At 54.5% G+C, this 27,888-nt stretch overlaps 2 protein-coding genes across 5 annotated transcripts in view; one reads left to right on the forward strand and one right to left on the reverse strand.

Annotated features, from left to right (window-relative positions):
* Nucleotides 1–1,935: 1,935 nt before the first annotated feature.
* Nucleotides 1,936–25,113, reverse strand: KLHL17 (kelch like family member 17). Of its 2 annotated transcripts, XM_052792895.1 has the most exons (13): nucleotides 22,660–24,776; nucleotides 22,231–22,420; nucleotides 14,540–14,792; nucleotides 14,005–14,126; nucleotides 13,321–13,542; nucleotides 12,148–12,264; nucleotides 10,771–10,984; nucleotides 9,516–9,660; nucleotides 9,168–9,335; nucleotides 8,735–8,823; nucleotides 7,543–7,616; nucleotides 6,316–6,497; nucleotides 1,936–5,648 (listed from the first exon to the last, which is right to left on the reverse strand). In XM_052792895.1, exons 3-13 carry the CDS (start codon nucleotides 14,748–14,750, stop codon nucleotides 5,420–5,422), a joined length of 1,773 nt encoding a protein of 590 aa, XP_052648855.1. In that variant the 5' UTR covers nucleotides 14,751–14,792; nucleotides 22,231–22,420; nucleotides 22,660–24,776; the 3' UTR covers nucleotides 1,936–5,419. The 2 variants fall into 2 exon arrangements, with proteins under 2 accessions (XP_052648855.1, XP_052648856.1); XM_052792896.1 differs by lacking the exons at nucleotides 22,231–22,420; nucleotides 22,660–24,776 and adding an exon at nucleotides 24,845–25,113.
* Nucleotides 25,114–25,312: 199 nt separating this feature from the next.
* The window catches only part of NOC2L (NOC2 like nucleolar associated transcriptional repressor), a 58,444-nt gene continuing 55,868 nt past the window's right edge, over nucleotides 25,313–27,888 (forward strand). For all 3 annotated transcript variants that reach the window (XR_008236026.1, XR_008236027.1, XM_052792894.1), the window contains exons 1-4: nucleotides 25,313–25,416; nucleotides 25,632–25,802; nucleotides 26,691–26,862; nucleotides 27,416–27,526. Coding sequence is in view for 1 of the 3 variants with exons in the window: in XM_052792894.1 (XP_052648854.1) it covers nucleotides 25,397–25,416; nucleotides 25,632–25,802; nucleotides 26,691–26,862; nucleotides 27,416–27,526 (474 nt within the window). In the remaining 2 variants the exon portion in view is untranslated. The remainder of the gene's footprint in view (nucleotides 25,417–25,631; nucleotides 25,803–26,690; nucleotides 26,863–27,415; nucleotides 27,527–27,888) is intronic.

A 27,888-nucleotide genomic window follows, 5' to 3' on the forward strand; every position in this document is an offset into this window, starting at 1 on the left:
TCCTAGAAAACCTGTTTGAATCAAACTGGGATTTGCTATGTGAGGTCTTATGGACATACTGGATGTGTTAGACTCTATTTGCATCTGCCTTGTCCTGGAACTGAAGTCTCCTTGCAGTAACAAAATCAACATATCCCCAAAGAAGTAATTGTACAGGCAGGCAACACTTGCCCAGAGAGAGCTGCTGATAATGGACATGCCATGAAATTTCTCCAAGGCCTCCACATCTTTGGCCTTTAAAAACAGCCACTTTATCCCCCTCCCCTTTCCGTCATATAATCCATTAACCCTTCATGGCCGAGCAAAGCAATAGGACACCCCTCCAGAGGGCCCCTATCAGAAACACCATAATTGTTATGGCAGGGTGCTTCTGCAAGCTCTGTTCTCTCTGCACAGCTGTGAAACAACTATCCAACAGCAAAGCCACGTCCCAGCACCTCCCAGCAGAGACCAAAAATTACAGTGAACAGCAACAACTGTGTTTTATTCAGGAAAAGCATGATTCCTCCTAAGATCCATGGCTAACAGGGTCAGCACTGTGACCAGAAATGTGCCATTCCTCCAACGTGTTTGTTCTAAATAAAAACTTACAGCTCAAAATAGTGGAACAACTGCCTCTCTCCTGCTGCTATTGCAGGTCCTGCAAACGTGCATCACCTGGCTCACTGGGGCACCAGTGACACCACCGTGGCTGGCAGGGCTGAGTGTGACCGGTGGCTGAGGACAGCTCCGTCTCTTTGCGTGCTCGCAGGGCAAACTGCTCTCCCGGTCTCCCATTGCTCTGCTTCCAGGAGGGCCTGAACTGGGTGGGGAAGCAGGCTCCAGACTTTGGAGAGACTATTACAGCACAGTAGTTATTTATAGAAGCCCGAAACAGAAGCAAGAGCCTAGAGAGCAGCAAGAAAGAGGACACGGCAAGGCTATACCCAAATCTGGGATGCCTACCGTACAGCATCGCGGCTTAACCGCAGGGCTTGTAGTACACCCGCGTGGGAAAGTTCCCTTTCAGGCCCCATGGGATATTGCCATGCAGCTTCTCCTTGCTCTTTTCACCCCCTGCACTCCCACCACCGTGAAATGGGCTTAGTATTTCCCCCACAGGCAGCAGTGACTGGCAGCAGCTAGTGAAGGCAGATCTGATCTGCTCCAGAGCCTCCCCGCTGCCCAGTGGGGCCAACCAGCTACGCCTGCCCCCAGGCAACCCCTGCCCCCAGGCAAGATGCATGTGGCAGCTGGAGGTAAAGGACGATGTTTCTCATCTGGTTTTCATTTCCACGGCAGGGGAAAGCTGTCAACAGCACTGGAGATTGGGAGTCCTAGGGAGACCGACCTAGAATTTAACGGCGGGGAGAGGTATAAATCAGTCTGCCTCTAAAGCCCCTATGCCTTGGGCTGGGCTTTTCCCAGCGGTCTCCAATACCATCAGCATCTTTGCGCTGCTCTTTCTTCTGGGGTAGGGTGAAGGCGCGTAGAGCAGCGGACAGCCCCAGCACAGTACCCTCTCTGGGAATACGAAGCACCTTGTCCGCAGGACAGCAACCTCCCCGGCCAGGCACCCAGCCGAGCGCGGGGCCGGGACCTGGGCTAAGAGCCGCTCCTTTTAGCTCACCTGTAGCACGGCAGTTCCTTCAAAGCTGGTTTTGGCTCCTCTGGCCTCCTCTACTAACGTCCACAACGGCAGAGCCAGTCCAAAGTGGCCTCCAGACAGGTACTTGTCCCTGCTCTGTGCAAATACCTCAAAGCCTGGAGTGGCTGCAGCCAGGCAGATGAGATCTCATCAGTGGCTGCTCAGGCACAGATGCCCAGCAGCCTGCCGTGCGCATCCTCTGCCTGGGGCTCCTTCCCTTCCTCTGCGCAGGGCGATACAGAGAGCAGCTCCCTGTCCCCACAGGAGCGGGGCCAGAGAAGCGAAAAGGAAGGATGCAAGAGGCAGGATCCAGTATTCAAGAAAACGTCTTTATTGTACATGTTGGCTTCTATTGCTTGTATCCCCTCCCCAATCCCGTGTAGTGCAAAAAATTCAGAGAAACAGAGTTCCACATAAATAAGTCAGATAACTTACAGAGAAATCAAAGTGACAACAGTTTGACATGGAGTAGACCGGGTCTGCCTACCAGTAAGGCCAAGCGAACCTCTCCCCCCGTATCAGGGCGAGGGCTCCAGCCTAGCCTTGCTGTCTCACTGCAGACTGACACCGGGGTCCCTGGGCGAAACACATCAACACACACAGCCTGGAGCCACCCGCTCGGGGATGCTCCTCCGCTGGGAAAAGCTCACATGGGAAAATCACACGAATAACATTTTGGGTGAGACACCACTAACTAAAACTGGCAGAGAAGCCACACACAGTTGACAGTTCTCCTCCCCTCAGATAGGGTACTACACACAGACAGACAGACACAGACGCGCATCCCCTCCGAGGCCTCCTCCTCAGCAAGGGATGTGCAGCACCAGAAGCAATTCCACCCTGGGATCTCCCAGGGCAGATGCTGACACCTCGTGTCCACACAGTGTGGGTCGGGGTGCTCCAGACCCCCGCAAGGTGCTGGGGAACTATTTTGCCCTTTCCTTCCTTCTTTCTCTTTTACAGGAAAGCAGTGAGCACCTGCATAGTTAGTACATCAGAGACACAAAAAGCCTCCCTCCTCCCCAGGTTTCTGCAGAACAGGCTCAGTGGTGATATTGCTCAGGACCCAACCGGTGGGTGACAGGAGCCACGCTGCCCGTTTCCCTGATCCTCAAGAGGCAGGACAGCACCGCACACCATTTGTAATGTAAATTGCTAGAGATTGCAACTGGGGCCAAGGGCACACGGCACAAAAATTCTCCTCAGCCTGCTACGCTGCTCGCTCCCCCTCCGGTTTTGCCTGCCTGCAGCCCCCCCCTTCAGACTACAGCAGCCACAGTTGGACCAGATGCTGAGCCACTGCCACGACGCCTCGTTCCTTGTTTGAAATCAGCCCCGTTTCTCCTTTCAGCAGTTCCTCTCTGGCCCCCCTTGTCGTACAGTACTCCCTTCAGCTCCGCTGTCCTTTTCGCCATTCCTCACCCAGAGGCCTCGGCAGGACCTCGGCACGTTGGGCCATGCAATGCCCAGCACCGGCACCTTTCACTTCTGACGTGGCCATGGGGTTTTTAGGCTGATCTTTCCTCAAAGAGGGCCCTAGAGCCAGGGGGACCTTGAATGCGCTGGTCGGTACGAGTTCAGCAGACGACTAAAATCCTGATGTCGCTTATAGGAATGGGATGGAAAGGATTGAGACCTCGCTCACGCGTAGGCACACGCACACGCACGCAACAGAGCAGACTTCACCGATTTTGTCGTTACTTCCAACAAAGCAGCTTCAGGTGACCTACTTAGGGCAGCCCTACTGCCACGTTGACCAAGAGGCGACCTGCAGGAGCAGAGCCTGGACATTTGCAGGGTCCTCTGCAATACAGAGGAACGGGAGAGCTGCTGAGCTGTGACAGGCTGGGGCAGAGGCTTGGCAAGCGAGAGGGGAATGAAAAGCAGATTTAGAGTCTGTTCTAAAAGCCAAAACGGCCGCCTCAGCCTGAGAAGCCCAGACTGTCCCTGGGGAGAGGCTGGGGGGAGAAGCAGCCCAGATTTTCAGAAGCTGCTGGTAATTTCAGGTGTCCAACGTTAGGCACTGTAAGTGGGCTTGTAAAACGTGCAGGCACCTGTCCAGGAGAAATCAGATTGCCGTAAAAATTGTCTTAAGTTGGGGAGTCCCTGCCTCATCTCAAAGTCTCCTTTCACCCCAAAGAAAAGAGAAAAGAAGAAATCCCTAGCCATGTTGAAATTTAGGCCAATGAATACCACCACAAGTGAAATCCGAACTCTGTAAATGAGAAATGAGAAGGAACGGGGAAAAAAAGGATAAGGAATTAGTTCGAAACAAACAGTTAGACCATATTTCCAATGCTACATTTGAACACTATTGAGGTACCAGTGGTTGAGTCATTCCTCTACAACGTGGAGAACACCTGATAATATGTCTCTGTTCAAGGCTCACACACACACCCTACAGCACACCCATTGAGAACACCACCCAAGAGGTTCCATGGCACAGGTGGGTCTAGGACAGGCCTGTGACTTACAGTACTCATTTATTCAACCTTTAGTTAATTAAAGTGGTTGCTTAATTGCCAGGGAGTTGCTAATTGCAAATGGTCCCTTCCACGCTGTTTTCGCTGTACGTACGGTATCTCACACATGCACACACACCCACACATCTATAGAGAACGTCTTCCAGGACACAGTCATCATCTCATCAACAAATGAGAAAAGTAATTGCATCCCTTCTGCTGCCTTAAAAGCAGATGGGATGGGGAATACCAGGATAGTGTAAAAAATAAAGGGATATGAAGTCATTAAAAATTAAAATATTAGCATTCAAATAAAAAAAGGCAAAAAAATTAACACCCAAAAAGTAACACCAGGCAATCCTCCTCATTTAGAAGGCTGGACTGTTCTTGTTTAAGAACCGATACCTTTCCGTAAACCCAGAATCTGCTTTGCAGAGAGGGGAACAGCAAACAGGCCCATCCGTTCCCAGCCAAACTGTGAACCAGGACCACGTGCAGAGAGCAGGCAGCCGCACAGTCACTTGAACCTGGGACAGCGATGGCATGGATGCAAACAAGGTCATTCAACCCATCTGCCTGGCTGGGGACTCCCCAGAGCAATGGTCAGCTGGGATTTTAGTGAATGAGGTGGGGCCAGCTGAGTATGGAAACACTGGAGGGTTCCGGATGCTGCATCCAGTTGTGTCTCCAAACCTCACCTCCTCCAGGCCCCGTCCCTTAGCTGGGCTTCTTTTGTTTGTGTATTTTAAGGCATCAATTAGACACCATTGAGAACCATACAGTGGCCTCAGAGTCTTTAACAGTGCACAATAGGCTTGGTAAAGAGTTTGGCTACAGTGACATTCAGAGGAGCAGTTGCACATTCAGCCGTGTCCTTTGAGAGGAGTGCTGTCCACCTCTGCCACCCCACAGGACTCCTGAAAGCCTCCAAGGCTGGCTGTGCTCTTACGTGTGGCACCGGCTGGATCACATGAATCCAAGAAGCAGCAATGGTTTAGAGTTTCCCCTCCCCAAAGAAAATATACGCCCTTTGGGTGAGTGGTGAGATGAGTCTGAACGGAGCAGAGAGCACCCCCTCTCCTCGCACTCTAGAAGGAGGGTGCTCGCCCGGGAAGCACATTTCTAACTGCTGTGGTCGTGCTGATCCGATGTGTGCCCCGAGAGCGGGGATAGCTCCGGGGGTTCGCGGGAGCGCTGGGGCTGGAGGCGGCAGCCGGTACCTTCGCTCTCCTCCTACAGCGACCGGCTGCCCCGTGGGGTGGGCCATGCTGGCCTAGCGCTCCGCCAGGCACCCCTGTCCCCTTGAGGTAAGGTAGGTCCTGATTCTTTGTCAAAGGCTCGTCGAAGACACCGACAGCGTGGGCGAGGAGGGGGGCGGGAAGTTGAGGAGTTCCAGCACAGCCACCCCCACGCTGCTCCGGCGCGTGAACATGCACGAGGCTGCTACCCACTTGTTGGTACGGGGGTTGTACTTCTCGATGGAGTTGAGGCTGGAGCTTCCGTCGTTGCCACCCACTGCGTACAGCCACCCATCCATGGCTACCAGGTCGTGGGTGCTCCTGGAACGACCATGCAGAGACCACACGTGAGGCTCGAACACGGCGTATGTGGGGTGTAGGGGAGCTCAGTACCTCCGATGAACCGGCCAGAGCTCTGCCGTCCCACAAAAGGGAGTGCCCAGCCTCACAAATGCCCAGTGAAAATGAACTACTGGGGCTCAAACAGTCAGTGGCGGAGTGCAGTACAGAGCCTCACGTCTTCCCTTCACTCCGATACCTTCCTACCACTGAAGAAGTGCCACCTCTAAATAACAGTCCCTAGGAGACTAAAATCCTTGGACTTCCAAGCCTTAAATCCTCCCACAGCCCAGCAACACCTCCTACGTGGCCTCAGCCAACTATATCACCCGGTTCTTTACGGCCACACAGACTGCTGAGAATAAATCCCTCTGCAGAAAGCGCCTGCTGCAGAACGTCCCTGCTCTCCCCTCCTGGCACACACGCACCAGTCCCTCGCAGCGCAGCGGGGAGCGTGGGCTGCCTTTTGTGTAAGCAGCACAGAGCCAGCCAACTGCAGCGTTAGCCAAGCCCCAGGGCACGGTCTGCATTTTACGGTTTGCGGTGCCAAGCAAGGCGAGGCTCTCGGTGAGGTGGGATCCCCATTTCTGACTGCAGCAGCTGAGGCTCCCCCGCAGCTCGGGAGCGTGGCAGGGGCAGAGCTCCTTACCTGCGGATGTTCATGGGTGCCACGCTCTCCCATGTGTTGGTTTTGGGGTTGTAGCGCTCGACAGAGTTAAGGCAGCTGGTCCCATCATTGCCGCCGGCCACATAGAGCATCCCCTCCAGCACGGCCACTCCTGCACTGCTCCGACGGCTTAGCATATTGGCAATGGGCGTCCAGGTGTTGATCTGGGAAGAGGCAATGTTTGTTCGTGAGACAGACGTACGAAGCATTTTCCACGTACCCCCGCCAAACCGGTCCTGTGATATTAGTCCTGTTCTAACCACGCAGCTCCTGACATATCGGTCCTCCCCCAAAAAGACTTTTGGGGGCACCCCACTTCTTTCCTTTCAACTCTCCCGCAGGAAAAGCTGCAGGCCCCAGGAGAGACCTCTGCCGCCTGGCTCAGGAAAGCACAGCCGCGGCTGGCAGGAGCCCTGCCATCCCGGGGGCCTGAGCACAGAGATCTCTGTGCCAGGCCACCAGCCACGTCACGGCTGAATCCCAGCCCGGTCATGGGGGTTGAGCTGTATCTATTTCGAATCTGTACGAGTCACGACTGTGGCTTTACAGCTCATGAAAAACCTCCAGGACCTTCTCTTTGATCTTTCTGCAGCGATCTAGCCTGCTCTAAGCAGAGCTGTGAGACCCCAGGCCCAACACATGTCGCCAGCCTGCCACAATCCCCGCTAACCGCTCTGGTTATGCATGCAGCAAGAAACAGCTGGAAACAGCTCAGGGCATGTACAAGAACCGTTCTTCCTAGAGAACTTGAGCTGGCCTACAGGCAATGGGGATAGAGAGCTTTCTGGTGGTTGAAAATCTCAAAGAGATATCTCGGAGCCTGCATGGATGAGCTTTCGCTCATTTTGCTCTGGATTGCACCCCGGATACTCTGCCCCTGCAGAAGAGCTGGGGAGGGGGCCGATACCCGCTCCATCTCATAATCACGCATGGTGGCTTAAGTCTCCAGGGAGGCAGGGAGGTCTGTGCTGCACAGGCTCATGCGGGCACACCTTCTGCTCCACTGCTGCTGCAATACTTTGCTAGGAAGCGGTCACATCTCAAGCTACGGCAGCGGTTTGCTAAGACACCACGCGTACCTGATCTCTCACTGTCTGCTAAGTTCTCTAGCAACTTGTGTAGCCCTCAGCTTTCTGCAGGGCCCTTTCAGGCACCCGTAAAGAGGGGAGAAGGAAAAGGGTTATCAGGCGTGCTCTCTCTTGTATTTACCTGGGGCTCATACTTTTCTACTGTGGCTAAGTGGGATGAGCTGTCATATCCCCCAACGGCATAGAGGTTGCCTTCTGCAAAGACAGTCACACATGCACAGGAGTTAGCTAAAGAGCATGGCCCCAGTCCCAGCACAGCCTCCCACAACTCTTGCACAGGGTGCCCATGTAGGTATCAGCTGAGCCACAGTGCCTCCTGCTCCCCAGGCAGCCAAGCTCCTCTCAGCAGGGCTCCCCCAGCTTCCCCTCCCCTTGCAGCACGGAGCATTGTGAAATATTCATCAGGCAATTTCTCTGCCACGCTGCAAGCTTCCCAAAGAGCTCGTTCGCCTGCCGCTTCTTGACCTCCTCATTACGGGAGCTGCAAGTGCTCCCCGCCAGAGCAACGGGTTATTTTTAGCAGCGGAGGCTGGAGCGGGGGAATGCCAATAAAGGCTGTGGCAGAGAGAGTACGAGCTGGTGATGGAGCGGGGGGGAACCTCTGAGTCAGCACTGAGAGCTGAAACCAGAGAACAGGGCAGGGGAGAGACACCATAGGGACACCGGGACACGGCACAGCAGTTCCTGGGACGGTGGGGAGCAGGGTGCTACCCCGGCATCCCCAGGGAGGTCCGGCACCTGCGAAGGGTGGAGAGTGGTACTTGCATTGACCCCATAGCTGCACTAAACAACCAAGTGGCCAGTTCTCACACTGCATCCTCCTTGAGGACAGAACTCATTCAGTGGAGTCAGGAAACACCACAGCCTTGCACCTAATGTTGTGACGCCCCTGGTAGAGACAGTTTTGACCCTGCGCTACTGCTTGGATCATCAGTAAAAGGACTGCCCTGCTTTCTTAATGAAGGAGTAATAAGGTTGTCTCTTCCTTTCTAGGGAGAGGTGATCGTCCACAGCTAGCCCTCTTGCTCCAAAGTAGAAGGGGCACAAAGGAGCTGAGGAACAAAGTTGTGGGTCCCTTCAGGAGCTGCCTCCAGAATGTGATGAAACCCAATTACTAGCGAGACTGAGGAGGAGAGGAGAGGCAGGGAGCATGTCAGGACATGGCAGAGGAATGGCTGGGCTACCCGGACTCACAGCTAGGGAATCTAGGAAGAAGGGGCAGGAACCAGAACAGAAGAACATCGAAAGGAACCACCAGAAATGCAAGAGACAGTCTGCACAGAAGTCAGTCAGGTCCTCACGCCATCACCCACCTAGCGTTGCCACCCGGACGTAGCGTCTCCTGGTGCTCATGGCAGCGATGGATGTCCAGGTGCCTGTCAGAGGGTCGTACCGCTCTGCGCTGCAGCAGGCAGGGACACAGGAACATAAGGTGTGACACTGGCAAAGCCCAGGTCAAAGCTCTTTGACACAGGCCCTCAGGGGCAGCTCCCAAGGAAGCTTGGGAATAGACAGGGAAAACGGAGGGAAGAACTGACAAAGGCTGTGCTCTGTTGTGGCAGAGGGCTACAAAACGGTTTTTCCCCTGAAGAAACTTTGCCTGGGCCAAAGACATAGCATGGAAGACACAGCTGGATTGCAAGACATCTACTCTGGGGCCAGTCCTCGTGGGCTCCCCAGGCACCCAGCGCCAAGGACAGTGCATGCAAGAGCAGCGGAGGAGCCTGTAGCAAGGCAATCCCCTACCTGTTCAGGCACGAGGCCCCATCGTACCCCCCAGCAGCATAGAGAAGCCCATGAAGTGCTGCTACACCCAGGCAGCTCCTCCTGGTGCCCATGGACACCTCAGGTTGCCAGGAATTGGTGACAGGATCGTAGGACTCCACCGTGGCCAAATCAGAGGTCCCATCGTAGCTGTGAGGGAGAAAAAAGGAAAACGCCTAAGAGCTGGGAAGCCTGGACTGCGGGTGAGGCTGTGGGCTGGTCCTACAGCTCTGGAGCCCACCCAGAACCTAGATAGCCGCCGGCTCCGTTCAGAGGCTGCAGAAAGCATCCCCGCCAGCACCCAGCGCGCGGCTCCCGTGCCATCCTTACCCGCCCACAGCGTACAGCTTGTTCCCAATGGCAGCAACGCCCACTCTGGCCCTGCGAGTCGACATGGAGGCCACCATGTGCCACCGGTCCGTCCGCGTGTCGTAGGCCTCGCAGTCCCCATGGATGGCGAACAGGCTCCCCCCACCTGCGCACGGGATGGCAAACAGAGCAAACAACAGTCCAAAGGCCCCGGGAAGGGGTTTGCGCGTACGTTGAGCACGTGGCGGGAGCCTGTGAGAGACTGAAGGAGTTAGTGTCTCAAACATTGTGGTGGGGCAAGTTCTGCTTAAAGACAAACCCTGCGCAGCAAGGAACCAAGGTGAAAAGCCCATCAGCTCAGACATCAGCAACAGGAGGGGGACGGCGTGCTGGAGGGTGCGCAGCTCCCTGGTCTGATACAAAGATCAAACAATGGCCACGTCTGCAGGGAAGGAGAAGTTACTCCACAAATGACACCCAAGCCCAAAGGCTCACAAACTGCTCATTAACCTGACGAGTTTGGGTGCCTGCCCGAAGGAGGGGCAAGGATGATAAAAGGACACAAACTGAAGCCCTGGGTGCGCAAGCCCACCAGAACTGGATCCCTCGGCTGACTGAACCAACGCTGGACCCAGGACCGGTGAAATCCTTCTCTCTTCCTTTCTCTCTCTCTGTCTTCTTCTCTTTTTCCTTTTCCACAATCCCTACACCTCATCCGTTTCAAGGCATAAACCGTTGACCAAGTCTGAGACTAAGAGTGGATCCAGCCGTCCCTAGATCCTTCTCTGAGGAGGAGCCTGGAAAGCAAGGGGGTCTGCTCTGAACCTCGTGACTCAACGGGAGGGATCTCCGTATTCCCTGAATCAATGTATGTGGTTACCACAAGTTACCTGGTTTACTGAGACAGTTTCAAGATATAAACCGTTGACCAAGTCTGAAACTAAGAGTGGATCCAGCCGCCCCTAGACCCTTCTCTGAGGAGGAGTCTGGAAAGCAAGGGGGTCTGCTCTGAACCTTGTGACTTAATGGGAGGAATCTCCTTATTCCCTGAATTGATGTATACGGTTACACGGTTTACAGAAGTAGCCTTATGGCAATTCCTGTTGTGAGAAACCCTGCCACCTACTACCACGCCTCCCCAGTTCAGTTTGCTTCTGTCATGAATAAAATCTTTAACTGGTCGTTTGGTGTCATTTCACCTTAAATTAGCCTGAGGGAATTTCGAATTAAACACGACTCCCTGGTCTGTCCAGTCTGGGTCGTGACAGAGCCTTACCCACAGCAAAGAGCACGGTGCTGGCACCCTCGCAGCGCCGCGGCCTCGTCCTGCTGTTGCTGAGGACCCCTCTCTGCTCCGGCATGAGGTGGTACTTGAGGGCTTCGATCAGCAGGTCCTTGCACTCCGAATGATGCCGCACCAGCAGCTCCGTGTCCACGTTGCTCATGAGGAAGTCCCGGCTCAGCAGGGGCAGCCGCACGCACTTCATAAGCTGCGGGGAGAGGAGTTGCACCCCATCGGCACGGTGGGAAGGGTTCGTCCCGGTGTTGCCCCCACATCTCCCCTACAAGCCCCGGGGACCCTGGCAAGGCTGACTCCACCTGGAGAAGTCATCCCGCTACCTTGGCAGAATAGGCAGCCAGTGACGAAGGGCATCAAAGCACACGCAGCAATTCAGCCTTTACGTCTCTGCAGAGCCAGGAGCCCTCAGCCTGGCCGTGACATGTCCCACAGTCACCCCAGATCCCCACCCTGCTCTCTGCCAGTACCCGCATCCTCTTCCAGCACTCGTGGTACAAGTAACAATCCTCGCTGTGGGGCTGCAGAGCCCAGGCACCACTCCCCTCCGTCCAGCGTGCCCCACGTTGCCTGCATTGCCCACGGGAGGGATGTCTGAGCGCACACAGCCAGCAAAGGTGGAGACAGAACTTCTCTAGGGTCAAGCCCTGGGGTAGGCAGAAACCCAGGGGAAACCCTCAGACAGAGTCTTCCTCATCCTGCCCCATCTCAGTCCCAGCCTTGGGGAGGACACCTAGGGATGCTTCCTCCCACTGCTCCCACCCGCTGCCTGCCTGGAAGCATGAGAGTGGCGAGGTGACGGGAAGCCAGGGCTGCTGGAGGCACCGACGGTGCAAGGCTGCGTCCCTGAGAGGGTGCCCACGCTGTGCCAAGCACTGGCAGCCCCGCGGGAAAGGGCTTAACCATGCCTTCTCCAGTTGCATCTTTGGCGGGCAGGAGGCTCGCAGACCCATGCTCCAAGGTGCAGATGCAGGGAGACAAAAGCATGAGCTAAAAGGAGTCCCTGCTCGCATTTGCCTGAGCTTTTTGTTTGAGGATGCACGTGAAAGCTCAGGAAGGCTGCGGGCAGGGCTGACCTCCCCTGCTGCCCACATCCTCCCCAGAGCTCTGCGTGCCCGAGCTGCCAGGGGTCAGACAGGGCATCCCCCTGAGATTTGTCACTAGTTTGGACTTCACGCTGGGAGTCTGAACCTTCTCAGCAACACCCTCATCTCTGCCTGGACTGGAAGCGGTATGGCAGACATCTGCTGTCCCTGTCCTCTGGCCACCGTGCAGCTTCCTTCAGCCGTGTATCTACCCAGACCAGGCACTCGGAGCTGGTGGGTAGATCCAGGCCACCTTCCCCAGCAGACTCACCCTGGGGACATGCTGTCTTCTGCTGTCCACGTCATGTTTGACCCAGCTGAGCACAGCCCGGTACACCTCCTCCTCTGATGGCACGTTGAGGCTGTCACTAGAAATGAGGTCCAGCACCTGCAGAGCGGGGTGGAAAGAGCAAGTGTTTGTTGGTGTGGTTTGGGAGGAAAGGACACATTCACACACTCGGGTAACCGGCCCAGCAGAACAGCACTGCCAGAGGCAGAGCCCCTGCCTCCTGTAGATGCTGGCAGTTGAGGAGTGTACAGCTAGTCTCTCTCACTGGACACAGAAGGATCCAAAGAGCAACTGGGTCCCCCAAACCATGCAGGCACAGCCGTGCCTCTCCTCTCCTTGCAGCACTGGTGTGGAGACAGCCTCTGCCCTCCATCACCCTCCTCGGCTCATTTCCCCCCTTCTGTGTCTGAAGCTGCTGCCATGCCTGACACTTCCAATCAGCATCAGTGAGATCAGGCAGAAGACTGCTTGCACCCATCCCTTCAATATGTCACAGGATAGAGCCAGGTGTCCTGGCTGTTCCCAACACACTCATTTCACCTGCCACGGACTATGGAGCTGGAGCAGGTGGAGATACGTACCCTCCCCTCGCTGCCATGCACCCCGCTGCCCCAAGAACCGACAAAGGGAGGTGCCTGTATCCCGGTGAGGGATCGTACAGGTTCAGGTGATACAGAGCAAGGACTGGGAATGCCTCCTGGCCAGGGCACAGGACAGCACCCTGCAGACAGTGATGAGCCACGGGCCATACCGGCACCACATGAAAAGCAGCAGGAAACATTAGCTGAGCTTTGAATTAAACATCACAGCTACATGACCAGGGCAGCCAGAACTTATTCCTTGGCCTGTGCCCCCAGAGAGAGGGCAGTGTGCTCAGCACTCATGTGGCAAGCACCAGTGACAGCAATTATCCTCCGTGCTACCCTCCCATCCCTATTTCACATGGGATTAAGCTCACTGGCAGCACTCTTCCCACGTATCGTCTCTCCATTGAACAGAGAAGACCAAAGCACAGAATCTGGGTACGTTCCCCTGCCAAACCCCGTCCCCTCAGTGCAGGTTCCTTGGGCTTTTGACTCGCAGACTGTGCTTTCCAGGACAGAGCACGAAAAGCCTTGCCACACACATACCTTCACACTCCTATCAGGACCTCACCTGTTTAAGAGGCAGCAACATGAACTCCTCTGTCTTGGACACCTCCACGAAGTGTTGGAGGACGTACTTGTGCGCAGACTTGAGGAGGTCGCTGCAGGAGTGCGTGTCAGCAAAACCCCGGATCCCCAGGCAGTTGGATGGGTCGAGCTGGCTGAGTAGGAACTTGCAGCAAGCGTCCCGCACACCATTGAGCTGAAGCAGGCTGGCAGCAGGAAGAAGTGTCTGGCAGTGGAAAAGAATGGGGGAAAAGAGAGTTTCCAGGGCAAGGAAACCATTTTCACCCTCGTCTCACTGCAAGTCAATAACAGAACAGGCTTACTGAACACCTTCAGGCACACAAGCGCGTAAGGGACAAAGCATTCTTTGTTTCCAACAGGACTAAGCTAAAGAACAGCCGAGAAGGACACCTGTAACTCCCCACAGGGCCGGGAAATGGCAGGAGAATGGCAGATGCTCAGGACTAGACCTGGCCACTGCGTAGTGCTTTGAGGAGCCATTCCCAGCCACAGCAGTCGCAAGACTGGGTGCAGGGGAGCAGACGAGCTCCCTGACCACTGCTAGATGCAGGTGCCATCACAGAACAACAGCTGAAAGTGTGGAGCAGAAGGAGAGAAGAGTCCCCAGGAGGCAAGACTCGTACAGAACGGCTTTGTGGAGAAGAGAGGTTTGGGGAGAAGCTCCTACCTGCACATTCCCCTCGCCCACCACAATCTCAGCCGTGTAAGCGTATTGCACCAGCTGCTCCAGGGCCTGTGGGTCAATGTCGTGCAGCGTCACGTGGGTCTGGCGGCTCTCGCTCATCTCATCTGGGGCAACACAGATACTAGACGTGAACAAAGTCCCACGGCAGGATTGTTTCCCCACAGGAAGACTTGACCATGCATGGAACAAGCCACATCCACCTCCACAGCCCAGGAAGGTCTCCTGCCCACCTCTTAGCAAGGAGGAGCAGCAGTATATTCTAGGGAACGGGGTCCATGTCTGCAGGATGGGCATCAAGATACCCGTGCAGGGGGTTACGGGCAAAGGGCTTCATGGAAGGGAGTCAAATGGGGAATATTACTGCACTTGCTCACAGAGATGATATATAGGCACTGTATTTCCATAGGGTAGGGCAGTGAGAACAGGGAGCAGGACAGGAAGGGAAGGGGTTTGCAGAGAGGAGAGGGACTGAAGAGCAGGGAAACCCTGGCCACGGGGAAGAGAGGACACTACTTGCTTGTGAACATGGCGTGGAAGTACGGGCTGCACGACGCCAGCACCACCTTGTGGGCCTTGATCTCCTTGGTGCCCACATGGAGCACAATGTCGCAGAGCAGCCCACGCTGCCGCATGCGGTTCATGCACACGAAGGCGTCGTGATAGTGCCGCTTCGAGTTGTGGGAGATGCTGTGGCCGTCGCGGTTGAGGAGCTGCACACCCCCTTCCATGGCTGCAGGTGGTAGATGGTGGGCTTTCCCTTCTCACCGGCACTGACATGAGGGAAAACCAAAGCATTACCCAGGCAGGAATAGCTCTAGACCCAGACAATTCCCATGGGCCCCAAGTATGCCCACCACTGCTCAAAGACCCTGTGCAAGAACAGCTCCCGTCTAGCCAGCCCCTGCCAGGGAAACATCATCCTGCTCATAAACCAGCGATGGGGAGGAGACAGTCCCTGGAGGAACGCAAGTAGTACGAAGTGATGCTGAGACCCTTCTCTGTTCTGGGACACTCACTGCTTCCCAGCTGTGTTCATCTTTGGATCGATATCCTCCTTACCTGCCTTCAGAAGGGTACTGCTCTACAACATATGCGCTCACACTGGTTTTCCCTGAAGTTGCACCATCTCCAAATCTGCCTAACGAGGTGCATTTCCATACAATATCAGCAGAAGCATTGATCTTAGAAGTCTCACCAGGACATGGCAGTCCTGCGTTGATCAAACACAGCTTAAATAGACCACTAGAGACAGCGAACGTGACAACCCTGATTAGCCTAAACAAAAAATAACCAGGGAATCCCACATCCTAAAAGGCGAGAGTGACGTTATGGACGACAGCTCTTCAAGTGGTGGCTGTTTCCTTCCAGCTTCCAGAAGATGCTAGGAGATTTGTAACGAACGCACCCGCCTTCAAAAGTCAAGCTCAGAGAGCTGCTGTCTTTCCTGTGCCCACACAATTCAGGAGGATAAGGCAGAGGGCAAAGGCAGTTGCAGCACAGAGCTCTACACTGCCAGTACGCAATCCTGCAGACCAGGCGTTCAACTCCTGCCATTTTATATTTCAGGCCTCTTTTCGGACAGAGGCTGGCCATTCCCAGGTGGTCGGTTAGGGAACAGGAAACATGCACTTTAATATCCTGATTTCCACTCCCCTCCAGTGTCCTCTACCCAGGCACGTCCAACCTCACCACAGCCTCAAGGCTGCACCAAACAGTCCTGCTCCAGCACCGCAGACTCCTGCTCTGCGCTGGCCTAGCAGGCAGTTTGGGCAAAGCAGAGCTCCGAGATCTCCCTGGAAGCAGCCCCAGCTGAGACACTGGCTGTCCTTCCAGAGGTAACTTTGAACTTCAGGTAGTTTGGGTTTGACAAGGCTGACAGGAGGGACAGACAGCAAAGACCAGAGATGCTGATCAGGCGGCTGGGACCCAATGCAGAGCTCAGTCTGCACGAACGCATACACGCCACTGAGTGTGGAGTGGGACAGTCCTTCCACACAATCTGGGACAGCCCAGGCAGACAGCAGGAGCATAAACTTGATCGGCTCATAGGAAACAAAAATTGCCTAATCAAGGAATAAGGGCATTTATTTGTGCAAAAACGTTTTCTCTTTCCATGCTGTCTGCATCTAGGCTGCTCACGGTGTTTCAGAAGGCGTTTGACTGTCTCCCTGCCAGCAGCACCCGAAGGAAAGGTGAGGGAGTGAAGAGAGAATGACTGAGCAGCAGGAGCAAGAAGGGGGAGGGAGCAGGAGAAAAAGGCAGCTTGAAGAAAAAAACAGCCCGTGTGCTGCACTCGTGCGCCTGCCCCCGCATCCCTGCGGCGAGAGAATCCCCTCAGCCTCTGTGCTCCTCACGACACCTACACGTCGCCAGCCGTGCTGAGCCTAAAAATAGAAACCCACCATGCTGTGCCTGCTCAGCCACGAATGCAGCCATCTATTAGTTTTTAAATAGCAATTGTATCACGTACTAGAGTCTGGGGGAGGAAAAAAGATGAATAAACATCCTCCTGAGCAGGAGAGAAGCCTGTAATGCCCTCTTCCATTTGCATCATCCCGCGTGATATGAGATTCCTCATTTCACTGTCAGCGGGGAAAACTCACAGGCACACAACAAAGGCAATGCCTGTTGTTGCTTTCCAGTAATGAGAGTAGGATGCCATTGTGCCCTTGACAGGAAAGAAAAGCCCCTGAGTTAACTGGCCTTCTCCTCCCACAGCCCTCAGCTGAGCTTTTCAGAAAGCTGCAACATCCCTGGGACACCCTCGATGTGTTACTTGACATGCGTGGACACTGCTGGATAAGAGGTGCCCACAGGAAGGCGGTTTGTAATTATTAGCGTCTCTACCTGGGCTCAAGAGCTCCTTTCCCAGGCCTAGTTTAGTGGCAGAGAGCAGACGATGCTTTCTCGCCTTCGTTCCCCTCCCTCCTAGCTGCAAGCCTGAGGGTTTTCCTGATCTGCTTGAGCTGGCTTATCTTTTTAATACACTGCTAAGCATACTTCTCCCCATCAGTATTTAAGTCATGCCCCAGCTCTAATTGAGAGCACTCGCCTCGTCTCTCCTGGGCGCTGGTAGCAAGGGATAGGAGCTCCCGGCTCCGCAGCAGTGGGAGAACCCAGGGGGAACAACGCAGGACAGGACAGAAGAGCAAGGAAAAGATGGGACTGCTTCTCCTTGTGCTCTCGGAGACTTGTGAGGAAAGGTTTGCCGCCCCGGCCAGGCGGCAGGTAGCACACAGCTCGGCTCCAGCGGTGAGGGGAGAGACACAGAGGGCACAACAGACTGAAGGTTGCTGTAGCCGATGCATTGGCATCACAGTAATCAAACGCATTTCCAAAGAGGGTCGGAAGTGCTGGGCTCTCTTCCCAGCCCTGCCACTGAGTCATTGCACAACTCTGGGCTAGTACAAATGCAGAGTGACAAGGGTGACATTATCTTTCCTTGCAATGATTCCCACGGCCAAGAGGTAGAGACCAGCCATTGCTCACTCCCCTCGAGGGCTGGCACGCACCTCGCAGAGCTCTGAAGAGCTCAACTCAAACACCACCGGTGCCTCCCTCGCCCACGCTGCTGTGCAGCACCCTGAGCTACACCATCGCTGTGTCACTCATTCTCTGACGTGACCGAGCAGGGAGCAGGGCCAGAGGGAGATGCCGTCCCAGCCGCTGCACTGCCACTGGGCTCCCAAGAGCATCCTCGCACCGGGGGGACCGTCCACAGCTGACGTGACCCGCAGGCAGCCTGAACGAACTCTGCTCGATGGTTTTTCACTACAGTCACGCTACGGCCTCAGCAATCCCTCCCCTGAAAAGCAGCTCACCCACCCGCCAGCCACCTTGGGAAAAGGTCACCCTCCTGAAGCGCAGGGAGCGCTGGCAGGGATCTGGCCTAAGGCTTGCAGTGGGTACAGCCCCTTCGGTCCCACTTCCCAGTGTCCCCTCCGCTCTGCAATTACCTGCTCCCATCAGAGATCTTCTGCTTTAACCGATCAGAACGTAATCAGTGGGGAAAAAGGGAAAGGACACCCCACTGCTGCTCGTGCTGCTCCCTGTACCTGAACTCTCAGCCTCACTGGCAGCACTAAATATTCCTTATTTCCTTGTAAAACTTCATTCCCAGGAAATGAAGGTCTATGAGCGCTGCTAAAATATAATTAATGAGGAACAGTGCCTGGACCACAAGAGACAGTAAAGCAGTGTCCAGAGCTCCAGCGGGGGGAAGTAAATACAAGCCCACTTTTGTGGAGCATGCAGCAGCATGAATGCACGTGTTACGCATCAGCTATAATGGATGCGGTGGCTGACTTGTAATAACTCTTAGGTTATGACAAAAAAAAGAAGGCGTTTGTTTGGCTCCTATGAGACAGAGCGTGGCCATGCATAACAGCTCTGTTAATTAATGCAAATGATCCCTGCCCAAAGGGAGGTCTGTTCTCTTTGCACAAAAAACCATATTTTGCCGAGAGTGAAAAGAAGCGTGCTGAGCAATAAACAGGGAACAGAGTATCCTCCAGGGAAAAGTTCAGAGCCTGCCCTTTCCCCAGGAAGGCCCTGGAGAATGGCTTTTTGTTGACAGCCTGGATGGAGATTTTGTGTCCGCCAGGCTAGCTAGGAGACCGCAAAGACACATCCTGTACAGCTGGTCAGATGTTGGGGACGAGCCTTTGCTGTGGATAAGGTGACATCCCCTACTCTACAGCATGACATGCCCTAATGCCTGACACACAATCATGCTTAAATCCATCACTTCCACGTGTGCCCTATCCCTGTGTTGATATTCCAGTACCTCTTTTCTGGCAAATCAGCTACAAAGCCCCGCTTTGCGCGCAGCACCGCATCTCCCACAGAAGTGCTGCCGTTAGACCTTCAGGACAAGACGTTAAGTCCTGGCTAGCACTCACCTCTACCCCAGGGTGTCACGGCACAAACAGAGCCGAAGGCAGCACAAACTAGGTCAATAAGATGGCACTATGTTGCCAGTTTCCCTTTCAGGGGAGTGTTTCCCCCTCTTCGTTGGTGTTGGGGGTCCATCTCCCAGCCACAAAGTCCTTTTTTTTGCCTACTGTCCTCCTCTGGCTCCGTCCCCAGGCGAGAAGGGGCTGCTAGCAGCGCTACTCAGTTGTGCCCAGCAGCTTCACATCTCCATTCTGAGCAGTGGAGCCAAAGCAGTGCCCTCTACAACAGCACAGCAAAACTTATCTTGAGGCAATGCAACAGCATGGACCCCTGGGGAAGAAGGAGTCACAGGCAGGAATCGTTGCTTCCAATGGGTGCATCTCCATCTCCCCTAGACCAGAAATCAGAATTCTTATTTTTAACCCCTCTGAGAGGAGTCACAGGCCGTTTGCCAGTAAGCAGCCTCCTGCAATTCAGCATTCCCCCAAAGAACCGAAATGCGCAATACAGCTCGGGGCAGCCTAAGGGGGCACAGGCAAGCCCCTGCCCAGCTGTGGGGGTGTGCACACAAGCACAAGTAGCTCTTTTCCTCCTGGGAGCAGGGCTGGGAAGAAGATGTGCTCCTGTGTTCCTGCAGACTCTTCCTTCCCTTCAACACTCAAGGGACACAAACAGCTGAGCCGGCAGTAACAATAGCTGCTGTTGTGCCGTTGCAAAGTAAGATCACTAAAACAGCTCGTACCAGCATCCAGAGATGCAGCCGAGTACGGTGCAGGCCTGCAAATTTTCACCTGCCTTATTGCTTTGTGGAGGCTCTGTTAATTTGGCTGAGCTATCCCTTTTGTTGAATCCTGTCCATGGCTCTGAAGCCCACGTCTAAAGAGAAGCTTTAAACTACCAGACAACTAGCAGTATTTTTGCATCAGTAATCCTCTCGCAGAAGGCACGTCTAAGACACCGGGGCTGTTTTCACAAGCTACAGCAGATAGACACTACCCGCCCTTACGCCTCAAACTTGGATATCCCAAATTCTTGCTTCTTTCAGAGGGCTTGGCACTGCCCATTACAAAATATATTGCATTCCTACTTTTCCTGCTGCCTTCCCCACAACAAACACCATCAAAGAGGATTGGAAATCATCCAGTTGTATATGCCCAGGACTCAGATGCAAAGCAGGCGCTAAATCGAGGCAATTGGCCCCACCAGGTCCTGTACCATTAGCGTCACTGATGCAGGCAGAAAACTCTACCCCCTCAATACAATACTTTAGGGTTCAGTCCCTTCTCAGCCGCTGTAACGCTTTACCTGCCTCCAGAGAATTCAAACAGACACCGACAGTGTGCAGCAGCTCACATTCAGTCTTTTTAATATAAGGTTAATTGTGTGTTCAGCCCAGAAGAGCCAGCAATCGTGAGGAACCAGAGGGACCTAATAGTTCAGGACCAGCGAGTGAACTAGATGCTCTGAACTGCGGGTCCAGTCATCGCTACTGTGACGGCTGATTTACAGCTGCACCTATACAGAGGTCAGGACTGCAAATGTTGATGGAAATGTGACTTAACGTGGCAAGGGGAGCTGTCATTCCTGGCACCGGCTCTGCCTTCAGAGGTGGCAGGAGGGACGGTAGAATTAGGAAGCTGGCAGTTTCAGACAGCCAGACTGAGGACTCGGACACCTTGCACCCCTCTGCCAGCTCCTGACGGACACGGCGGAGGACGTGAGCAAGCCAAGAACACGCAACTGGGGTGAGCTGCGAGGAGAGGCTAGGAGCACGCGCCTCAGCCCCGAACGCTTCTCTCCACCTCCTCCCCTCTCTCTTCTGCTCCCGCTGCCAGCGGTACCCCGGACCACATGTCTGCCTTCTATTCCCCAAGCCCCCCTGCTACGGATGGGAGGGCGAGGCGCGCGCTGCTCCTGCCGATGGGTGGAATTAATCTGCTCTGAGCTAGCCTCAAGGCAGCACGGGGCACCGCAGACAGCGCTGAGTCTGCAGGACTGAGAATCCCCAGCTCTCAGTAGGGTTTGGGTTTTTTTAATGAATTAGGCATAACTGACACGCACTGAATCCTCCTGTCTAGACATCTGCAGAGAAGTGACAAGCTGCCAGAGAGGATGTGGAGCCTCGGCACGGGGGTGGGGAGGACAGGGAAAAACTGCACACAGTTGCCAGCTCTACAGCACAGAGACGGTGCTGGCTTCAGGCAAGAAGGGCATTCAGCACATTGACCTAGCCGGTGTCTTTCAGCAACTCAGTGGGTTGTAATCAATCGGCTCTGCTGCACACAGAAGGCTGGAGGTCTTTTCTAATTAAAGCCTCTCTCCCCATTACTCCTGGGGAGTTTTGTTTGGAAACTCAGCTCAAAGTTGCCCTCAGTCACCCCAGCTCACACTCAGAAGTGCTTTAGCTGAGAGAGGAGGGAGCAAGAGGCAGATCCTCAATGCCTGCACCGGGACATTCCCGCATCTGAAAGAGATAAAGGGTATCCAGCCTGCCTAGTGCCTATCTGGGTACACAGTCTTCTCCCTCTCTCACGCACACTTCGCACAGGCAGCAACTCTTCCTGCAGACATCTTCAAATTCAGCTTTTGCCTTCAGTAATTTGCACACAGGGGATCACAGCAGCTCCAAGCAGGACTCCATGGTTGAGGGATTTAGAGGCATCTGTGCTAACATTTGGGTCACTTTAAGTAATTGGTTGTAAGGGTCAGGACCCAAATAGGTTTGGGACTGCCGAATTCCCAGGTTTGGGAGAAACAAGAAATGGAAACTAATTCATGCCTTGAGATGCTCAGCAAAATATGCAGATCTCCAGCTGCACTGGGATTAGACAGCAGTTCCTACAGTCCAGCACAAAGCACACCAAAATCTAAGTGAAAGGAGCCCTTTGTCTCTGCCAAGGACTGGAAATGTGGGTCATGTCCTAATTCCCCCTTCCCAGTGTCCCCCAGCGGACACAGGAGCGGAGCTACCATCACATCCAGTGCTATTTTATGGCACAAGCAGTGCCAAACCTCTACACATAGGCATCAAGCAAGTCTGCTCTCCAGGCAGCAGAATGATAGTTAACAGCTTCAGCTGCACTACCCATCACTGTGGTATTCCTGATCTCCCTCTAGCCTCCTCCGTGACAGACATCTCTGTCCCCAACTCATTTTTCAGACAGGTAAACAGACAAGATGAGAGCGCTCAGGTCATTGGAGGCAGCCCGCATCAGAGGATCTCCATATTCCCGGCTCCTAGACTTGCCCAGGAGCTCCCTCCCTGCAACATCCTTGGCCAGCAGCCATTCAAAGAGGGATTGTGCCCTTTACCTGTCCGCCGTGCAAGGTGATGGTGTCTCGAGTAGGTGGCAGTGGGCCAGTTCAGAACGGGTCGTTATCGCTCAGCGATGCCCTGACATCAGGCAAGAGCGACGAATCTGGTGAGATTCAGCATGAGCTTCTAAAGGGAAAGTTGACCCCGTGACATGATGCGGCGTGGCCTAGCAGCTCCAGCAGTAGACTAGGAAAGAAGGAAAAAGCTCTCGGGTCTGCTGGCTGCAAACGGGCGAGCGGATCTTTTCCAGACGGATAAGCCAGGGAACAATGCTGCTGCCGATGCCCCGTGAAGCACCGCTCATGAGTGACTCTCCGAACCAGGAGGTCACCAGTGGAGGTCACCAGCTGCACCCTGGCCTCATCCCTTTCGCAGAGACTGCGTGGCCCACGCCACGTTTGTGGACAGCTTACAAACTCTCCTACCGGCTTCAGTCGTAGCGTGGGTTGGCAATGTAGACGTCCCGGACCACGTAAGCAGATCTGCATTTCCTCTTCTGAACAAGCTCAGTGCTTCACGCTGTGGAGCAGTGGGAGCCTGTTTTCAAGCCAGAAAACAATTAAGAGAATTCCCTCACATCTTCTTGCAGGCAACAGCACAGGCCACGTACAAGAAAACTGAGCTATGAAGAGCATGTGACATAATGGCCTTGAGTTTGCTGGTATACTGGGGGCCTGCCAAGGCCAGTGGGTCCCAGACCCCGGGAATTTCAGCTGAAGGAGCTCAAATTCCTGTCCCTGAGGAGTCACATCCTTTAGAGAAGGCAGCGTGGTTTGCAGCCACTCCTAGCAGGCCAGGTGGAAGGGGTGAAGCCTCTCAAGACTACCAAGTTTACCAAGACCAGCTTGTCTAAGGGTTTAGAGGCAAGGCTCCAGCACCTGAGAAAATACAGAAGACAGCACTGAGACTTCAGCATGCCTCTTCGAGTTTTCGAGCTGCCGAGCCTGAAACGCAGCAAAGCCAGACCAGAACCCAGAACAGTCTCCAGTCTTCAGAGCCTGCCTGCCTTGATTTTCACGTGCCACTCCATCTACAGAGACCCAAACTGATGCTGACGAGGGCAAGAGTGGACGGCCACCAGGTGGGCTGGCAGAGCAAAGAGGTTCCGTTGCCATCCTCACCGAGCTGACCTTAGCTGACAGAGAGTGTAAGGGACTATCCTAGCTACCCAAGATGCTAAGGAGTGACTCCATTTGGATCCTAGACTGTCACGTCAAGAGAGCAGGTGACTTACGCCTATTTACGCCTACGACTTAGATGCTATTTGCCGTGATTCATGAATCAGTCAGTTCTCAGGAAGGAAACTCAGATCTTTACACCCAAGATCCCTAAGAGTCTTACTCACTGCCATGCTGGATAAACTATTTCCAGCAGATGCTCATGGGTCAGGAGAGAAACCTGGGGTGCGGAGTGGAGAGATTCCACAGAGATGTTTGCTTGGCTGTAGTGATCGTAACCAAAAGGCTATTGTACATTGAAGTGTTAGCGAGCCACAAAACAGTGAACTTGTAACAAACCGGCACCTCCTGGTGCAAAACGCTAGCACACAGACATCCCAAATCTGCTGCAGAGGTCCCATCCCTCCTCCCAACCTTAAATGCAGCTCATGCTTCCGGAACATCCATACTGAAAAGGGGCAGTAGCTCTCTGAGGCTCATTTCAGCTGTGCCTTGTCCTAGGGACAAGAAGTTACCTGCATCAGGCTAGCGCACCTGGAGACTGTCAGGATCAAAAGCGCCCGAATATCCACATGTTGCTGAATCACTCCAGAACTAACCTCCCTCCTTGTGGTCTCCAGCAACGGAGAGCGCCCCAAGATAGCGCTCATCGGACAGCGGCCATTGAAGTCAAAGGAGAGCAGGCTTCCCTTACAAAGAGGCCCCATAAAAGCAAGGCCGCCGTTTCTGCAGTTTTCTAGCTTGGCACAAAAGCCTGGTCAGCCGGTGGTCGGGTACCGACGCACAGAGAGCAGGGCCAGCCACCTGGCCGCTGCATTTCTTCCTCGCTGTAGAGAAGCCGAGGTCCCAGGGCCAGCATTCCTCGGGGAGGGAGGTATTTGCTCTGCCAGCAGAACCAAACGGGCTGCCAACCTAGGACCACCTCCACGAACAGAGATGCTGTAGCTGGAGGAGAGCCCTCTGCCCTGACGGTCACTGCAGAGGCCGGAAAAAAGCTGCCTCCCGCTTCCCCCCGCAAGTTGCCAGAAAACCCGAGGCGACGTTTCTCCCCGTGCCCTTCAGCTCCCCCACGGCCAACGATACCAAATAAATAGCCCGTGCGCTTCCACCCAGGGTAAGCCCAACCGCAACCGGCAGAACCTCTCTGCAGCTCTTCCCCGGGCCCCGGCATCTCGCCGGGCTCTAAAGCTGCGGCTTTTTCCTTTACCGAAGCGATCGCTCCACGACTTGCCGGAGGACGGCGGGGAAAGGAGACCACGTTTAGCACAGAAACGCTGCCGGCCTCAGCTACCGAGAGCCGCCGAGGTCCTACGGACAGCAAGCGGGCAGAGGCAGCCGTTCCGCAGCGGCTCCGGCTCGTTGTCTACCCCCCTCCCCACGCAAAAACTTGCTCTCCGGGGAGAGCAGGAGCAGCGGCCCCGGCGGTACTCACGGCTCACGGTGCAGCGAGGGCCCAGCCCGTGGGATGCTGCGGGGTTGCCCCGCTACACCCGCACCGCTACCGCCGGCCCCACGCTGCGGGGAGGCGGGGAAGGGGCGGGCAGGTGCGCGGCGGCGGCGGCGGCTGCTCCTCCTCGGCACCGGGTCCGGGACCGGGGCGGCCCCGCTGCTGCGGCTTCCTCCCTCACCCGGAATAACCCCACGGCGGAGCCGTGCGAGAGCTGCCCACGGAACGGCGCGACTCGCCGCTACACGGCTCCTCCCCCCGCACCCACTCCCCCCCCCCGCAGTTAAATCCCGCCACGCACGTGTCACCGGGTTGCGAGGGAAGGGGAGCTCGCCCCGCCCCCGCCCCGCCGCCCCCTTACCGGGCGCGGGGGGGGGGGCGGGGACACGCGTGGCACCGGCCCCGCTGGAGCCCGGGGGAGGGGGCGTGGTCGGAGCTGGGTAGGGGCGGGGCGGAACGGGCCGGCCCCGCCCCGCCGAGCCGCGCGGCACGCTGGGAGCGGAAGCGGTCGGCCGCGTTAGGAGCGAGGCGGGCAGCATGGCCGCCGCCGGCAAGAGGTGAGCGGGCGGCGGCAGCGCCTTGCAGGCCGGGGAGGGTGGGTGGACGGACCGGAGAGACCGCGGGTGGCGGCGGGGAGGCCCGCGGGGAGCCCTCGGCCCAGGTGCGGCTCGTCAGCCCCGCGCTGCCGGCCCCAAGGCTGCCGTGAGGGGGTAGGCCTGGCGCTGCCGGCACGGCTCCCCGCTGAGCTTTCCCCCTCCCTCACTCCCTTCAGGAGCCTGGCGGAGCTGAGCCTGGACGAGTTCTTCGCCGCCGGCTCCGAATCGGAGCCTGACGACGGTTCGGAGGAGGAAGAAGAGGCCGTCCGGCCCGCCAAGGGGGCTGCGGGGCAGCGGCGGGAGAGCGGGAAGGCGAGGCAGCCGCTCCAGGCCCCACCGGCTGCGAGGTAAGGGCGGGCCGGTGGTCGTGCTCGGCCCGGCGGTCGCCTCTCGCCCGGTTTGGGCGAGGTTTGGCACATCTAAGCACCCGTTCAGTGGTTGGTTGGGTTTTTTTACTTTTGCCTGCTTTTATGAGTAACGGCGGGACTTTTGGTGGCAGCATCCGTCATGGAATGAGCCAGTTCTGGGACCAACTGGGCCAGAGGTGTCTAAGAGGGCTGCGTTCAACACCCGAGTGTGGTTACGGGGTACAGGGCAGTCAGGTTTTCTGTCGTACCTATGGCAGTTCACTAACTGCAGCGGGAAAAAAGCTTGTGTTATGCTTTTCATCTTTTACAGGGTATATTGGAGTCGAGCAAAGCTTACTTCCTTTTTCCTCAGTTTGTGTGTATTTACTCTTACTGAAAGATGTTGGAGTATCTGCAGATAGAAAATGATGAAGTAGTTCTTAGGCACGGCTAATCATTACAAGCTAAAACAATTCTTTAGAACCAGATAAGATTTTACCAAGCTTTCATTATTGGATTTCCCTGGCAGTATAGCTTTCAGTAGTCTTTATAAAAGCTTGTGAGAGTAATTCTGAGAAATTAAGAAACAGATTTTTGTTTGGTTGGTTTGGTTTTGCAAGATGTTTTCACGACCTTTGGTCAGTATCCCAATACAATCTGCAACCTTGCTATCAAGATTTCTTAATGCTGAATGAAAATAACCTTTTGCAAGTCCTCTAGAGCAGGTGTTAAATGGGACACAGAACTGTGGCCACAGCCCTGATAAACCCATCACTGTTCAAATTAGTCCCAGCTGTGTGCTTCAGTGCCCAGAAGTTGCTTGCTTTTCTTAGAGCATCAGCAGAAGTTTGAGCAATGAATAAATGCATGTTAATTCTTATTTACCAGGAAGAAGGGAAAGGCATCTGAACATAAAGATCAGCTCTCCCGGCTGAAGGACAAAGATCCTGAATTTTATAAGTTTTTGGAGGAAAATGATCGCACACTGCTGAACTTTGATGCTTCGGACAGTTCGGACGAGGAGGAGGAGGGGTTGCACATACCACCTGATACACTGGAGGTACTAGACCCTATTTTGGAGTGCTGAAATTAATGATTTCAATTACTTACATGTTAAGTATTTGAGTTTTGGTGCAAGGCCTAAGTATATTTGGGCTTATAGTGGCCCAGATGGCTGGGGGGAGGGGCTTCCCCAAAGATCATCTGCAGGTGTACAGGCTTGTAATCCAGAAGTCAGCTGTGGACTTGAACTGAGCAGGAGGAGTTTGTTAAAGTTTGTGAAAACAGAGCCTCAGAGTGTATTTTCTCTGTGGTTTTGGTTTTGTCTCAACTTTCCTGATGAGAGTTTGTTTTGCCCCAAGTGATATGCTTTCTCCTTGGTGTTCTACATTATTGCACATTGTATTTATGTACCAAAGCTGTATGGCTTAAGTAGCTTTTTTTGGAATTTGGAATACCTCTAATTTCATTACTGCTTTCCACAAAGTGCTGATAACAGCATTAATGAAATTCACTGCTGCCTGCCTTCCTCTTCAGTAGCTACTCAGAAAAAGAGGTGGGGCCAGAAAAGAAGTGTGTAAGCCTTTTCTCAGTCTTTGTACTGACTTCTTTAGGAAGCAAGTGATGAGGATGAAGAAGAAGAACATGAAACAGTCAAACGGAGGAGAGTTTCTTTCATCCCCGTGAGCTTGAAAATGGTTGAAGAGTGGAAAAAAGCTGCAGAGGTGAGCAGGGAGTTGTAATACAAGGCACTTGAGTATTCTCCTTTAAACATTCTTCCACATGTGTCGCTGCCTCTAAAAGACCAACTTTCAATTGGTTTTTTTTTTTCTTTCACAAAAATCTACAGAGAAAATGTATATCCTACATACAAGGTCATACTTCTAGAACTCTTTGTTACTTCAGCATGACTTGTCTTTGCAGTTTTTCTTGGGCTGCAAGATTAGAGTACTTGCATCCTGTCTGAGGGAGAAGCTGGAGAAATGTGTGGTTCAGAAGAGGTCAGAATGGTTAACTCTTGAATTTTCATCCTCTTGCTAAGTGTTGTGCTGTTGGCAGCTCCAAGAATTATTTTTAGTGACATTTT

Source organism: Harpia harpyja, chromosome 7, assembly GCF_026419915.1.
Source record: "Harpia harpyja isolate bHarHar1 chromosome 7, bHarHar1 primary haplotype, whole genome shotgun sequence".
Classification (NCBI taxonomy): Eukaryota; Metazoa; Chordata; class Aves; order Accipitriformes; family Accipitridae; genus Harpia; species Harpia harpyja.

Excerpts from the sequence above, each read along its gene's own strand:
- KLHL17 (XM_052792896.1), bottom strand. The coding sequence starts at position 14,750 with ATGGAAGGGGGTGTGCAGCTCCTCAACCGCGACGGCCACAGCATCTCC. Across the intron at positions 9,661-10,770 it reads CACCGTGCTCTTTGCTGTGG|GTGGGGGGAGCCTGTTCGCC; the intron begins GTAAGGCTCTGT and ends TCCCGTGCGCAG. Across the intron at positions 6,498-7,542 it reads TAGAAAAGTATGAGCCCCAG|ATCAACACCTGGACGCCCAT; the intron begins GTAAATACAAGA and ends GCCTCTTCCCAG.